General features: G+C 38.3%; 1 protein-coding gene across 1 annotated transcript in view; it reads left to right on the top strand.

The window, feature by feature from the left end:
- The window catches only part of CNTN3 (contactin 3), a 395,354-nt gene extending 379,276 nt beyond the window's left edge, over positions 1-16,078 (top strand). The window contains exons 22-24 of the mRNA XM_043443181.1: positions 10,868-10,980; positions 11,608-11,776; positions 14,076-16,078. Coding sequence (XP_043299116.1) covers positions 10,868-10,980; positions 11,608-11,776; positions 14,076-14,176 — 383 coding nt within the window. The 3' untranslated portion in view covers positions 14,177-16,078. The remainder of the gene's footprint in view (positions 1-10,867; positions 10,981-11,607; positions 11,777-14,075) is intronic.
- The last annotated feature ends 706 nt before the right edge of the window (positions 16,079-16,784 follow it).

The raw sequence follows: 16,784 nt of genomic DNA, 5'->3' as shown, positions 1-16,784 counted from the left end.
CAAGTAAGTTCTAATGAAGTTTAGAATTCACCCAGCCTTCTGGGTTGGATTTCCAACCAGATGGAACTGAAAAATGAAATTGGAATTCCTAAGAGAGATGCCATCAACTCTCTCCCGCCCGTTTTACTTCAGTACCTAACTGCATGCAGGTACAAAAATGCATTGTGTTTCATCAGAGCTGCTTCAGTTCAATTCAGTTCAGTCACTTAGTCCTGTTGACTCTTAGCGACCCCATGGACTGCAGCACGCCAGGCTTCCCTGTCCATCACCAACTCCCGGAGTTTACTTAAACTCATGTACATTGAGTCAGTGATGTCACCCAACCATCTCATCCTCTGTTGCCTGCTTCTACTCCCGTCTTCAATGTTTCCTAGCATCAGGGTCTTTTCTATGAGTCAATTCTTCACATCAGGTGGCCAAGGTGTTGGAGTTTCATCTTCAGCATCAGTCGTTTCAATGAATATACAGGACTTTTTCCCTTTAGGATTGACTCATTAGATCTCCTTGCAGTCCAAGGGACTCTCGAGAGTCTTCTCCAACACCACAGTTCAAAAGCATCCATTCTTGGGTACTCAGCTTTTTTTATAGTTCAACTCTCACATCCATACAAGGCTACTAGAAAAATCATGTCTTTGAGTAGACAGACCTTTTTAGCAAAGTAATGTCTCTGCTTTTTAATATGCTGTACAGGTTGGAGATAGATTTTCTTCCAAGGAGCAAGCATCTTTTAATTTCATGGCTGCAGTCACCATCTCCAGTGATATTGGAGGCCCCCCCCCACCGCCCCAAAATAAAATTTGTCATGGTTTCCATTGTTTCCCCATCTATTTGCCACGAAGTGTTGGGACCAGATGCCATGATCTTAGTTTTCTGAATGTTGAGTTTTAAGCCAACTTTTTCACTCTCCTCTTTCACTTTCATCAAGACGCTCTTTAGTTCTTCCCTTTCTGCCATAAGGGTGATGTCATCTGTGTCTCTGAGGTTAGTGATATTTCTCCCAGCAATCTTGATTGCAACTTGTGCTTCATCCAGCCCAGCATCTCTCATGATGTACTCTGCATATAAGTTAAATAAACAGGATGACAATATACAGCCTTGACGTACTCCTTTCAAATTTGGAACCAGACTGTTGTTCCATGTCCAGTTCTAACTGTTGCTTCTTGACCTGCATACAGATTTCTCAGGAGGCAGGTAAGGTAGTCTGGTATTCCCATCTCTTTAAGAATTGTCCAGTTTGTGATTCACACAGTCAAAGGCATCGGCATAGTCAATAAAGCAGTAGATGTTTCTCTGGAACTCTCTTGCTTTTTTGATGATGCAATGGATGTTAGCAATTTAACCTATGGTTCTTCTGCCTTTTCTAAATCAGCTTGATCATCTGGGAGTTCACGTTTCACGTACTGACGAAGCCAGGCTTAGAGAATTTTGACTTTACTTTGCTAGCATGTGATATGAGTGCCATTGTGTGATAGTTTGAACATTCTTTGGCATTGCCTTTCTTTGGGATTGGAATGAAAATTGACCTTTTCCAGTACTGTGGCCACTGCTGAATTTTCCAAATTTGCTGGAATATTGCATGTAGCACTTTCACAGCATCATCTTTTAGGATTTGGAATAGCTCAACTGGAATTCCATCACTTCCACTAGTTTTGTTCATAGTGATACTTTCTAAGGGCCACTTGACTTTGCATTCCAGGATGTCTGGCTCTAGGTGAGTGATCACACCATTGTGATTATTTCCGTCTTGAAGATCTTTTTAATACAGTTCTTCTGTGTATTCTTGCCACCTCTTCTTAATATCTTCTGCTTTTGGTAGGCCCATACCATTTCTCTTCTTTCTGTGCCCATCTTTGCATGAAGAGTTCCCTTGGTATCTCTAATTTTCTTGAAGAGATCTCTAGTCTTTCCCATTCTGTTGTTTTCCTCTATTTCTTTGCATTGATCACTTAGGAAGGCTTTCTTATCTCTCCTTGCTCTTCTTTGGAACTCTGCATTCAAATGGGAATATCTTTCCTTTTCTCCTTTGCCTTTCACTTCTCTTCTTTTCTCAGCTATGAAAGGCCTCCTCAGGCAACCATTTTGCCTTTTTGCATGTCTTTTTCTTGGGGATCATCTTGATCACTACCTCCTATACAGTGTCATGAACTTCCTTCCGTAGTTCTTCAGGCACTCTTGTCTATCAGATCTAATCCCTTGAATCTATTTCTAACTTCCACTGTATAATGGTAAGGATTATAACCCATGTAATCATAGCCCCGTGGACTATATAGTCCATGTAATTCTCCAGACCAGAATACTAGAGTGGGTAGCCTTTCCCTTCTCCAGGGGATCTTCCCAACCTGGGGATTGAACCCAGGTCTCCCACATTTTAGGCAAATTCTTTACTGGTTGAGCCACAAGGAAAGCCCAAGACTACTGGAGTGGGTAGCCTATCCCTTCTCCAGCAGATCTTCCCAACCCAGAAGTTGAACCAGGGTTTCCTGCGCTGCAGGCGGATTCTTTATCTACTGAGCTATCAGGGAAGCCCCAAAAATGAAGGAAAAAAAAATTGTCAGTCATGTAATACTCTTTGCAATCCTGTGGACTGTTGCCTACCAGACTTCTCCGTCCTTGGCATTTTCCAGGCAAGAGTACTGGAGGGGATTGCCATTTCCTTCTCCAGGGAATCTTGCCAACCCGGGGATCGAACCCAGGTCTCCTGCATTGCAGGCAGACACTTTACCCTCTGAGCCACCAAGGCAAGCCAGAGCTGCTTAGGCTACTGCTTAATAGCTCTGTCAGACTGGGCTAGCATAGCTCAAGTATCGAAAATTCCCACACCTCAGATGCTTTAAACTTATAAGGGTTTCCTTCCCATTCATACTATGTATCCATCACTGGTGTAGTTCAGATCCAGTCTATTCTGTCTTCACTCCAGGACCCAGACTGAAGGAGCAGCCGCTCTCCGAGTCATGCTGGTCTCAGGCAGAAGGAAAATGATAAACCATGCTCTTCAGTGCCTTCTAAAGGTGTCATTTCACATTTGCTTCCATTCCACTGCCTGAAGAGAGCCATATGACAAAGCCTGATGTCTGTGAGATGCCAGTGAGAAGGGGACGTATGTCTTCCTAATGGCAGGGGACCACAGGTGCTGGAGCCAAGCTGCTTGTCAGTGAGAGTCAGGGGAGCTTGATCTTCTCACAGAGGGTGAGGAACAGAGGATTTGCGGAGACTAAATAATAATACAGTCTACCCCAAAACATTTTTAGACTCTGATAATCAATCCTACCAGCCAATAATAAGGATCACTAAAAATGTTTCTGGAGGAGCTAAGAATAAATTGCAGGTATCAAGAGATGCCTGGGGATCCCTGAAGTGCTCTTTCATCTGCCTACACTGCCTGCGCCTTCGTCCTTCACATCCTGTCCTTCAGCATCTTCAACCTCAAGCCTTTATAGATATAACAAGTTAATTTATTCCATCCAGATGGATTACTTATATAAATATGTCAATTAAATATCCTCAAGATATATAAAAAATATCCCAAATGACTCAATTTAGAAAGAAGAATGATAACCTCAAATGCCTTCAATGGACAGGCAGGTTTTAAATAAGCAATGGTGGGTAGGTGGGGCAATCTCTTCTTCCTTCATCCCATCCTTTCTATCCATCTCTGTAGGACCAGTGTTTCTCATCGTCTGGTTTTGCAAAAGAAACCTGAAGTCTAGAACTTAAATGAAACTTCCCAAATTTAAATGTCGGCACCTACCCCAAATTAAAATACAGTGTTTGGGTTAGACAAAAAATATTTGTTAGCTGGGTCTGGCTTTCAGGAACTTTCAGGTTGCAGTGTCTGAGTTGAAGCTTTCTAGTTTCAGATGTTCCACTGTCTTGTGTTTTTAAATTCAGCAATAGCTCTGCCAGCCATTTTCCTTCTTTTGCAGTTGAGACACTGTGGCTTCTATCAGATCAAGGGAGTAAACTCAGGACAGGTGACTTGTGAATAACCGCAGTGCATCTAGTAAGTCTGAAGTGTATTAGGTAGATCCTGTCTGTGATGTTTCAGGCTTGCTGTTTGTTGGTGCACGAAGCTAAATTCTTAGTGAAGTGGCAGCACATCAATCTCATAATCTGAAGGTTCTGAGCTCATGTCTCCGAGAGGGCATAGTATTAGGACTTCCCGGGTGGCTCAGTGGTGAAGAATCTGCCTGCAAAGCAGGAGACCCGATTTCGATACCTGGGTCAGGAAGATCTCCTGGAGGAGGCATGGCAACCCACTCCAGTATTATTGCCTGGAGAATTCCATGGACAGAGGAGCCTGGCGGGCTACAGTCCATGGGGTCCCAAGGAGTTGGACGTGACAGTGACTAACACTTTCACTTAAAGGTAAATAGTTTTGACAGTTTGTGGAAGAAAAGGGTTGTTATTTGAAGTTTTACCTTCGTAAGCTGGAAAAGAAGAGCAGTTAAGGCTTGATACAAGGTGCTTGCGCGCTCAGTCACTTCAGTCACGCCCAACTCTTTGCCGCCCCCTAGACCGTAGGCCGCCAGACTCCTCTGGCCGTGGGATTCTCCAGGCAAGAATACTGGAGCAGGTCACCATGCCTTCCTCCAGGGGAACTTCCTGACCTAGGGTTTGGACTCAGGGGTCAAACCCATGTCTCCTGCATTACAGGCGGATTCTTTACCACTGAACCATCAGAGAAGCCCCTAATACAAGGTAACTAAAGATTACTAAGGGTGGAAGTCGAAAGTAGGGATGAAGATACTAAAGGGAAGTTTGGATCATATCATAATCAAAATTTGTTCATAATTTGCTTAATGTTTTACAATCTCCAGTCATTGAATGATTCTGGCAAGATTTTACTCACATACTCAAACAATCTGATTATTATTTCCCTAATATATTTACTTTAATACTCAAATATATTTATTTTAAAAGGCTTTGTATCATTGTTATTAAGAGAACATGATTAATATTCTCTCCATTACAAAGTGGTAGTCCTAAAATTTTTTTCTATAGAAATGAAAGCAAATCAGTTATTTAAATAGAGAAAAGTTTTAACAGTTAAAACTACAGTGAATAGCAAAAAGAAACGTAATCATTTGCCAGAAATGTGTCCATGAAAATAAGTTTTGCAATAAGCCAATCGGAGTGTTAATGATTGTTATTAGTAGAGTGATATTCTGTTCTTGATTGCTTAATTTCAGATGAATTATCTCTAGTAAATATATCCTTAGGTCAGAGTTAATTTGAATTATGACTGTGTGTTTTGGGGTGTTTACCAGACATCTGTGTGCAACTGAAAACATCTGAGTTATTTGTTTGTGTAATGCCCTTTGTTCTGTGTCATTATTTAGATCATAGTTTAAGCTATGTGTTGTATTTAAAGTAGATTACCACTGATGTGCCAATTTCAGCCTCATCAAAAAGAATCATCTTTATGAATAATTGCATCCAACTAAGAGTTGGATGTAGTAGGTTTTTTTTTCCCCCTAATGTGAATATAGGCAAATATTTGCAATTAAAATGTTATCCATGTAAATCATCTTAGTGGTACAAGTACTGATCTCTAGGAACCACTAACATGGTCCGTGGTTAGAAGTCAGACAACATCTTTACCTCTGTGCTCACTGTACTTAGGAGAATCTCTGACACAGAGCAAGTGCTTACTGAGCATGTAGTGACTGAAAGGGATTTCCAAATAAGAACCTTTTCTGCGAGGCCTGTGTCATTCATCCGGTCTGCCAAGCTTTCCTCCTTACACCACCACTCATATGACCGCCATCATCATGACCTGTTCACAGATTCCAGTTCTGCTCCATCCCTCCAACTCCACTACCATCACTTGCATTTGGACCTTTACTGCCTTTTACACAAAGTGCTACAGTGTATTCCCTACGGACCTTCCACTGGGTTCTCCTCCTCCTCCCTCTGCCCTGCAGAAGATCCACCTATTCGCTCCACAGATCTGATCCTTCCTCAGTCTTCTGCCAATTGCCTGCAAAACAAATTCCTTTTCTAGTTCCTTTGACCTTCTAGACCCTTTAGAATATGGCTCCTCCTACCTGCCTCTCCAACTGCCTTTGCTCTGATCCCTCCCCCTCATCCTTGCCTGTGCTGTCAGAATGAGCTCCCCACGGCACCATGTTAGATCTTGGCCTCTGCACCCTCGCCTGTGTCTTTCCTGTGTCTTGGATACCCCCTGCCACCCCCTGCCCAGCCCAACCCCTGCATGTGAAACTCTTTTATCATCTTTCAAAATCCACTTGAGATGTTGGCACCTCCTTATCTGCTTTTTCTCTTAACATTTCGAACTATGTTAGTTAACAAATCATTTAAGTATTTAATTAACACATCAATTGTTTCACTGTTTTTTTCTTATTTTTTCTTTCTGTTATGTTTCTTGTCTTCTCAGCCTCAATATGATCAGCTATATTCAAGCTCTCAAGCTGATGGTCAGCGTTAATGTCCCAGTTTGGTCTTTGTGAAATTTATAGCATTTATTGGGTTGTGTCTTGGAGGACTTTCAAAACCATGGAGCTAGAAAATTCATTCTAAATCCTGTTATGCCATATTTGAGAACAGTGATCAGCCATATGTTGTCCTGCTGACACCATGGTGAATTGTAACTGAATTTTTTTCCTGATTGTTTACCCAATTCAGTATCTTACTTTATCATTGCATGAACTATTCCTTAGGGACACATGGGGAATAGATCAAACTTATTTTCTAGTAACACTACAAAAGTTTTTTTCTTAATCTTGTGTTGTACTTCTTGCCTTAAAATGGCAGTCAGTTACTTATAAAATCTTAAGTTGACATCTACCTTTGACAAGATACTGGATTAGTGAATAAAAACTATGGACATATGGACAGGTCATTTGTCAGCTCTTTAAAGAGTTGGAGTCACAGGTAGTCAGCACAATGTAATAGGGGAAGCCTAGACTTCGGAATTAATGAGAGCCTGTTTGAATCCACATGGTGTCTCTTACCAGCTGTGCATCTTAGCAAGTTCTTTGCTTTTAATTTTTGTGATAAAAATACACATGACATAAAATTTCCATCTTACTTGTTTTTAAATGTATAGTTCCTTAGTGTTAGGCTTGGTTGTTTTGTAGCTGATCTCCAGAACTCTTTTCACCTTATGAAAGAGAAAATCTGTACCTATGAAACATCTCCTATTCTCCTCTCCTTCACCCCGGCAACTGCAACTCTGCGTTATGCCTTTATGGGTTAACTACCCCAGCTACCTTGTATATGTGGGTTCACATACAGAATTTGTCTTCTTGTGACTGGTTTATTTCATAATTTCCTCACCCATATTGTAACATGTGTCAGGATTTCCTTCCTACTTAGGGCTAAATAGTGTTCCACTATATGGATAAGCCTCGTTTTGATTACTATTCATCTGTTGATGGACACTTGGGTTGCTCAACCTTTTGTCTGCTGGAGATGCTGCTGCTATCAACATGAATGTAGAGCTGCTGCTATCAACATGAATGTAGAATCTGTTTTTAAACTCTCTGGGTCCAGGTAACCCATGTACAGAAAATGGGCATTATTATAATGCAGTATAATGAGAATTGAGTAAATTATAAAAAAGTATATTCTACCATTCCTAACATATTTTAGGTTTTAATAAACATTAGTCACTAACAGCAATAGAATTTTAAATATGAAGAGAAAGTTTGTCTGATCAAGGATTTTCCAGATGTTATTCTTACCAGAGGTGATAAGAGATGATTTTAAAATAGCTTATAAATATTTTTTTTAATTTCATAATGCTTCATTTATTAAATAGAATGCCATAGGAATGTAACTAGCATAACAAGCTCATGATAATATGACTGTTAGTGTTTAGGAAAAGGTTAAACTGTGTGGATCACCACAAACTGTGGAAAATTCTGAAAGACATGGGAATACCAGACCACCTGACCTGCCTCTTGAGAAATCGGTATGCAGGTCAGGAAGCAACAGTTAGAACTGGACATGGAACAACAGACTGGTTCCAAATAGGGAAAGGAGTACATCAAGGCTGTATATTGTCACCCTGCTTATTTAACTTATATGCAGAGTACATCATGAGAAACGCTGGGCTGGAAGAAGCACAAGCTGGAATCAAGATTGCTGGGAGAAATATCAATAACCTCAGATATGCAGATGACACCACCCTTATGGCAGAAAGTGAAGAACTAATGAGCCTCTTGATGAAAGTGAAAGAGGAGAGTGAAAAAGTTGGCTTAAAGCTCAACATTCAGAAAACTAAGATCATGGCATCCAGTCCCATGGCTTCATGGCAAATAGATGAAGAAACAGTGGAAACAGTGGCTGACTTTATTTTTTGGGGCTCCAAAATCACTGCAGACAGTTACTGCAGCCGTGAAATTAAAAGACACTTACTCCTTGGAAGAAAAGTTATGACCAAACTAGACAGCATATTAAAAAGCAGAGATGTTACCTTGCCAACAAAGGTCCGTCTAGTCAAGGCTATGGTTTTTCCAGTGGTCATGTATGGATGTGAGAGTTGAATTATAAAGAAAGCTGAGCGCCGAATAATTGATGCTTTTGAACTGTGGTGTTGGAGAAGACTCTTGAGAGTCCCTTGGACTGCAAGGAGATCCAGCCAGTCCACTAAAGGAAATCAGTCCTGAATAATCATTGGAAGGACTGATGCTGAAGCTGAAACTCTTAATACTTTGGCCACCTGGTGCAAAGAACTGACTCATTTGAAAAGACCCTGATGCTGGGGAAGATTGAAGATGGGAGGAGAAGGGGACGACAGAGGATGAGGTGGTTGGATGGCATCACCGACTCAATGGACATGAGTTTGAGTAAACTCCAGGAGTTGGTGATGGACAGGGAGGGGAGGCCTGGCGTTATTTGTCCATGGGGTCGCAAAGAGTCGGAATTGACTGAGCGACTAAGCTGAACTGAACTGAAAGTCAATGTTTATGTGTTTTTTTGTTCAATCAAGTTCATTTTTTAAAAAATAACAAAAATGATGGAAACAGAACATGATTATCTGATGCTTAGAAATACCAATATGGAAAATGAGTAATCAGACCCCGAATGAAGCTTTTATTTTCCCCCGGTCCCATTTCCTGTTTTGTTGTTGTTATTTTTTTTTTCTTTTTGTCCATTCAAAAAGTATTCAGTTCAGCATGCACTCATTCAGCTAGTCTGTTGATACTCTGGGACTCAAACAAAATAAGCCTGACTGCTAAACTATGAAGTCACTTCTTCTGCAAGACTACTGTTGGAATAAATGATTCTACCAAAATCACTCAAGTTTTCTTTAATCTGCAAGCAGGTATCTCTTGACAGGACACATCATGCTGAAGTATATTATCTCGACTGCATCAAATGGAGCCTGTCCTTTTCTGGTGCTGCTAGGCCATGGGGAATCACAGATTTTGGTAACTGTTCTCACAACAGTGTGTTCATAACATTTGGATGGAGCCCCCAGAACATAGTCATTAGGAACCCTAGGCAACTGCCATTATGTATGTTTTGTTATGTAAGCTTTGCAACTTGAATGCTCTGATCTGACCTAAACTCCTAAAATTTGATCACAAATTTTAAACACAATGTGGAATAGCATGAAAGAACAGACAGTAAGCCAGAGAATCTGCAGGGAATAGTCTTGTTTAGCATCATTAGTCACCTCAGTGTATCTGAGGTAAAAGTGTAAAATTTACACTTTTCCCATGTGTAAATCCAGCCACCTCTCCCTCATGGCATGAGTCAGCAATAGCTAGAAATGTCTCAGCATAGCCCATCTTTCATATCATTTTCCCATAACAAATTCAGTTAACCAAGTTACATTTTGTGGCTAAATCTACAAGTACAACGTATCTCAGCATTGTTTTGGGCAATCATGATGTTGTTGCCAAATGGATAATATTATGTTTGCTGTTTTGTGATTAAGAAACTGACTTTTCAGTGCCCTATGTTGCTCTTGACAAATGCTACCAAACTCCCCTCCCCCTGCGCCTAGTGTTCATGAGAGGAAACTAAATTATGAATCCAAGTTTTTAAACCTCAGAGAGTTTCATTAATTATGTAATAGAATTCTCATTAACGTTTTAGTGTTTTGCCTTATTTTTCTCAAAAATTGATTTAAACTTGGAAAACGAAGACTAAAATATAGACTGTTTGCTGCAATTTTTCATGTGTGTAGCTATTACTTCATGGGAATAAATCTAAGTAATCTTTATTTTTGATTGCCTCCCATTTTGCTCATCTCATCGTACATGGCTGGCTTAAAAATCATCCGCACTTCATTTCCTATAACTTTAATCTGCTCAGTTGGCAATTTCTCTCAGCCTCTGATGTATGAAGCAGGCCACACTGCCTGCCTTTCCTGGCCCATCAAGAGGCAACCCTCTAGTGGTGGATAAAAGAATTTCTTTATCTCCAGTATCAACAAGTTTTCCAAGAGATCACTGTGGTGATGGTGGTTTAGTTGCTAAGTTGTCTCTGACTTTTTGAGACCCCATGGACTATATATAGCCCACCAGGCTCTTCTGTCCATGGGATTCTCCAGGAGTGGGTGGCCATTTCCTTCTCCAGGGGATCTTTCCAACCCAGGAATCAAACCGATGTCTCCTGCATTGCAGATGGATTCTTTACTACTGAGCCACCAGGGAAGAAATGCCCTAAAGTGTATCATGAATATGCTAAAATGAATGGTCTCACAGTGTTCTAGAAGTGACTTTGTAAAGGGAAGTTTAGCTATTCTGTTATTTTTTCTGATTCTGCCTATGCACTATGAGTTACCAAAGAGATTCTGCCTTCCTTCTGCCACCTCCTTTATCTATGTGTTGTATGTAAAATATCACTCCATGCTCAAATCTATTTTACTTTTCTCATTTTGCATTTCAAGCTCCCAGTCAGCCACCAGGAAATGTTGTTTGGAATGCTACAGACACGAAAGTGTTGCTTAATTGGGAGCAGGTGAAAGCCATGGAGAATGAATCAGAAGTAACAGGATATAAAGTAAGTGGAATAATTTGCAGTGCTTTCTTTTCCCACTTCTGGTAGTACTTTTCAAAGGAAGCTAGATTTGAACAGTTTTTTTTTTTCCCCCCTAAATGTTGATGGTATGGTCTTTATAAACTACTTTTGACATACAGATATCAAACTGTTTGAAAAGAATATTTTTCCAAAACGCCTGATTTCTTAAATATAAATTTAAGTGAAATAATTGTGCTCATGTGGGAATTTTAGGCCAAATGTTGGTAAAATGTTTGTTGTTTCCTATTTCTGATACTCATCTATATACTACTTAAAGTGAATCCATAGTTTTGGCTCTGATTCCTTGGTCTGGTGTTCAGGCTCAATACAGTAGGTCCTTGCCCGGTCTCTGAAGCCTTACAAATACCCAACCAGCTGAATGTTTCATGGAAGAAGTTCAGTCTCCTCACCTCCTTGATTTTGAGGATTTGATGATTCTGCCGTGTGCTGATCCCTCATCTAAGATCTATGATAGATCTATGAATGCAGCAGATACTGTAGTGGGTATAGAAAAACAACCGATATAAATGAAGTAACATCAGGGGAATAATTGTGATGGAAAAATAAAAGCAGACAGTAAAAAAAAATATGTTTGTTCATGCATTTTAGGTTTTCTATAGGACTAGCAGTCAAAATAATGTGCAAGTGCTGAACACAAATAAAACTTCAGCTGAACTTTTGCTGCCCGTTAAAGAGGACTACATTATTGAAGTTAAGGCCACAACGGATGGCGGGGATGGGACCAGTAGTGAACAGATCAGGATTCCAAGAATAACCAGTAAGTTGGTCGAAGTCAGTGTCTCAATTCCCAGCATCAGTTATGAGCCCAAAAGAGAGAGTCTGTTTGTACGTACCCCCTACCCCATCTTTTTTTTTTTCCCCTCTACTATGTCTTTCATCTGAATGCTGAGAAGGTTTTAGAATATGAGAAGTGAGGGAAGGAGGAATTCCTCAAGAGTACTGCGTAGTAAGGAGAATGATAAGAGCTGAAAGACAGGAAAAAAAAAACCTTGAGAAATGTTTAGCAAATGTTATTAGTTTAATTTTTGTGTTCTGAGCTTTGCATAAATTTGCCTTTGGAGTTCCTCAAAAAATAGAATTCCTTTTCTCAAGGGCAATGTTGAACCCACAAAACAATTTTAAGATCTTTAATATTCCAGTTGTTTGCCTCTTAGAAATTATAGATATGTCTTATCAGTTCTTTACCAAGTAGAAATTTTAACATTTTTAAGGTCATAACGCACTTTTGGCCAAATCGAAAAACACTTTTTAAAACAAATTCTTGGTTTCTGATTTCAAAGGAAGTTCATACTTACTTTTCCTTTCAAAATCCACATGAAGCCTACTTTATTACAATATAAAGTTACACTTTCAGAGTTGAGGGAAACAGACTTTTCATACATATTTTATCAGTGACAGCGGTAGAACACATTTTATCTTTTCTTTTAAATCTCAAGTGTGGATTTTGGGGGCCTCATTTAAGTACCGCAGAAACCATTCTGTCTTCATACGTGACTCTCTGGTCCTTAGTAACCTAAATTACTTTGTTTGTTTCACTGAACTCTGCCTAATCTATAGTCTTGGACATTCAAGATTAAAACCCTTATCTGTAATCTTGGAAAACAAAAATGGGACATCTTTAGCAAATATAGAGAAAGGGAGATGTGGAAATTTGGAGGAATTTTATCTTTTCATGAAGGCATAAAAGACTGCAATACTTAGACCAAAAACAAACAAGTAACCAATGTGAAGAAAATGGGAAATGTTTATTTCAGAACTGAGTTCTGCAACATAAAAATCTGTAGAAACCATTTAGATCTACAGACATTTTTAAAAGTATATGCACTTCAGTAGAGCAAAACCAGAAATTAATTTAAGCTTATTACTGGTAGTATTAGTGTTAGTATTTAAATTTTAAAATTAAGATTAAGATATTCTGTCCTATTCCTATGATAGCTCAAGGTTGAGAATTAAAATTACAATACGGCCAGGTACTTCTGCGGTGGTCGAGTGGCTAAGACACCACACTCCCAACGCCAGGGGCCTGAGGTTCGATCCCTAGTTAGGGAACTGGATCCCACGTGCCACAACTGAGAGTTTGCATGCTACAACTAAAAATCCCGCATGGGGACGTCCTTGGTGGTTTGCATGCTGCAACTGAGAGTTTGCATGCCACAACTAAAGATGCCACATGCCGTAACTAAAAGACCCTGCATGATGCCACTGAGAGATTATGCATACTGCAACTAAAGATGCCACATGTCGAAATGAAAAAGATCCTGCATGCTACAGCTAAAAGATCCAGCATGGGGACTTCCCTGATGATTAGCATGCTGCAGCTAAGAGTTCGCATGCCACAACTACAGATCCTGCATGCCACAGCTAATGAACCCACGTGCCGCAACAAAGACTGAAGGTCCCATGTGCCCTCAACTAAGATCTGGTGCCCAACATGGCCAGAGAGGAACTGTCAACAGGAATGGGTTCTGTATGTTTGCAGGAACAGACATGATTTTAGCATGTGAGGGCTGCCGACTCAAGAGTAGCCTTTCCTCTGACATCTGCCGCGCTGAGCACACATAGGTTGCCAGTCTTAAGTGCAGACAAAACCATCTCTAGGAAAATGGAGCTTGTTACTGATTGCTTTTTTAAGATGTTGTTTTATATTATACATAACAATTTATGTAGAAATGCACAAAAGAGAAATAAACACAGATTTTTCAGAACCCTTCTCTGATGAAGCTTTAATTAAACCATTGAATTAGCTCAAAATTGTCTGTAATAGAGTATAGTTGTTTTCAAAATGATTAAGTTGCTTTTCCACTTTCAATTAAAGTTAAATAATGCTAGATAAACAAAACCCAGAATCATTTAAGAAAACTTAAGTACATCAGGGTGTTTATAGATACTCATGGCAAATAATATCAGCTACATTGATAAATGAAAGCTAATGTTAACTTGTGGTCGTAAATTAGGTCCCTGATATGATTTGCTTATGATTGGAAAGACTTTGCTTTTGTCCTGGTTGCTTAAATTGGTATGGTTCTCATTAATGAGCTGTTTATCGTCTTTGACAGATATGGATGCAAGAGGTTGTACGTCAGCCATCTCCACTGTCTGCCCTGTGTCAAGTTATGTCTCTGTGATAATGTTCTTTATTGTAAACACCTTGTGTTGATAGTCACTTTTTAATTATTTATTGGAAACTGAATTGGTTACAAAAGAAGTGCTTTCATGAAATACAATGATGATGCATGTTTTTTTTTTCAACTGTATTTTTAAATTTCTACATAGGTAAAATATGAATATAATAGAAAAAAAACAGTAAATCCTTTTAGGGGAATCTGAAATGCCTTAATATTTACTTGATAAACCAAAGGAATTTACATATTACATACATCTGATTTTTGATGGAGACATTCTTAAGCTATGATTTGAGGCACTGCCTGTGGATGAAGACTCACATGCTTCCATGGGTACACACATGCAGACACATACACTGGGTGTAGTGGGTTTTTTTTTTTTAATTAATAGAGAAAAACTCATGTAATCCAAATGCTTTCTTCCCATTGTAATAGCACTGTTTGGAAGATATAGTTAATATTATTTTGAAATGCTCATTTGAAATACTCAAGGATGAAAAATTACATTTTAAAAATTACCCTGTTTGGAAAAGGGTGCATGTGATTCAAAAGAATGTTGTTAGAGATGTTCTGCTAGAATTTGGAAGTGTGCTGTTTTGTTCAGGTATACTAGTGAGTGTTTGTGAGATTGTTTACAAATCACTTTTCTCACTCTACTTCTCAATTACTCCTCCATAAAATGTGGAGATAATAATACCCGTCTTATCTGCCTCTGCCCAGTGGATTACTTGCTAAAAGATAAAGAAGGAAATCTGAAAGTGCTTTGTTACCCCTAATGCACTAAGCCTGTACAAAATATTAGTGTGAGTTTATTTAATAATATTAAAGTCATGAGACCCTGTCATATTTTTAAAGGTTGCACTTTAAAAAAAGTTTCCATTGTAGGTAATGCTTTCTTTTTCATTCCATGATATTATATTGACTTGATCACATTCTATCCTTTTCTCAAAAGTTTTAAAAAATGAAATAAAATTAAAAGGAATCATTTCCTTCACATCTATGAACAAGCTTTCAGGTTTTATTAAAACCTGGTGGAGGAAATAAGAAATGACCTGAATCTTAACCCATATATTATACAAAATTCACATGATCCTTCATTTCCAATTTTTGATTCCATTACGGGACTCTTTTTTGGATGGTGGAGATGGTTTTTTAATGAAGTCCAACAGTCTATCAGAGTGAGTCTGGCAGGATTTTTAGCTCCTGAGCTAAATTTGTAATAGAACCATGGTCATGCTGCTGACTTTGATATGTATGACTCAGTCTCTCAATGCATTGCGTTCAAAGGATTGTCAAAGACATGACTTCATAGCAATATGTTAAAAATATAAGAAAATCAGCAGATTGAGTGTTAAACATTGCAAAATCAATTTTTTACCTCTTTCCAACAGTTTCACATTTTGCAGGAACTTGTTCTTTGCAAAGATACCTGAATTTGAAACCAACAGATATCAAAAGAGAATATATATTAGCAAAATTCTGATATCACCATAAAGCATTACTTTACATTTAGAGATTCCTTTTAAGATAACATCATTATACACAAAGAAGAAAAATATTTATAACTTTTCTCTGGAAGGTCTGTACATAGTGTATATATCTAGAAAAAAATCTGAACAAGTAGATTTCATATGACCATTGTTATTTCAGGTCATAAAGTGGGGAAACACTTTCTCCAATACCTGTATTTTATGCAACATGTAATGGAGTTGTACCTTTTTATTACTTAGTAATTCCTATAATATGTTCCTATAGTTTTCATTTTCAAGATGATTAATCTCTTGTTTCATGGTGTTTCTAGAAATATATCTCCATGAGATAGGTACTTTGTTTCATATTGAAAAGTATGACATTTACCTGTAAATTCCTGTGTGTGTATCCTATGGTTATCTGTATGTATTATTTTTTATTATTTTAATAAAATTTATAAAAAGCAAGTGCCTATTCGTGATTAATTGTGTGATGGTCAAATTGTGTTATGGTCAATGTGTGATGTTAATTGTGTTATGGTCAAAAAGAACATTTTAAGGGGGAAATAAGATGGCACCATAATTGTTGTTCCCATGCTATAATTTCTTATATTTTTCAGTCTACTTTTTGTTGTTCTATCTTTTAACCTTTTATCTTTTTATAATCTCATGACAGTAGTTTGAGACAATGCCCTCTCTATTAAAGGTATATCAGCTTTGGGGAGATGGAGAAAAGAGAAGCAGAAAATTCTCTTATTGAATTATGGTATTTAGTTTCTTCTGATTTTATTTGGTTGATACAGCTACTCCCACTTTTTTTGACAAATATCTTCTTAATATTGGTATCAATTTGTCAACTCTTTCATTAATTTTCTCCTTGGTATCACGGTTAGAGACCTGCTTCTAAACAATCCTTGTGCTATAATATACACTAAGTATTTGAATACATGTAGTAGAAAAAGATTATTTTTTTTCTCTTTCAAATTTAACTTTAATCTTGTAATTAAATTCAATAAACACAAAGAATCATCAGTTCTACATAATTAAATGTATACAATTATCTTCCTTTCCCTTCTTAAAAAAAGTATAAGCAAACTGTACAAAAATCAGTCAAATAGGTACTTTATCCATTTCAAAAATGAGTTAATTCAAAACATGTCTGCTTCAATTGCTA

Source organism: Cervus canadensis, chromosome 22 (genome assembly GCF_019320065.1).
Source record: "Cervus canadensis isolate Bull #8, Minnesota chromosome 22, ASM1932006v1, whole genome shotgun sequence".
NCBI lineage: Eukaryota > Metazoa > Chordata > Mammalia > Artiodactyla > Cervidae > Cervus > Cervus canadensis.
This window is presented reverse-complemented; position numbering and strand designations above follow the sequence as displayed.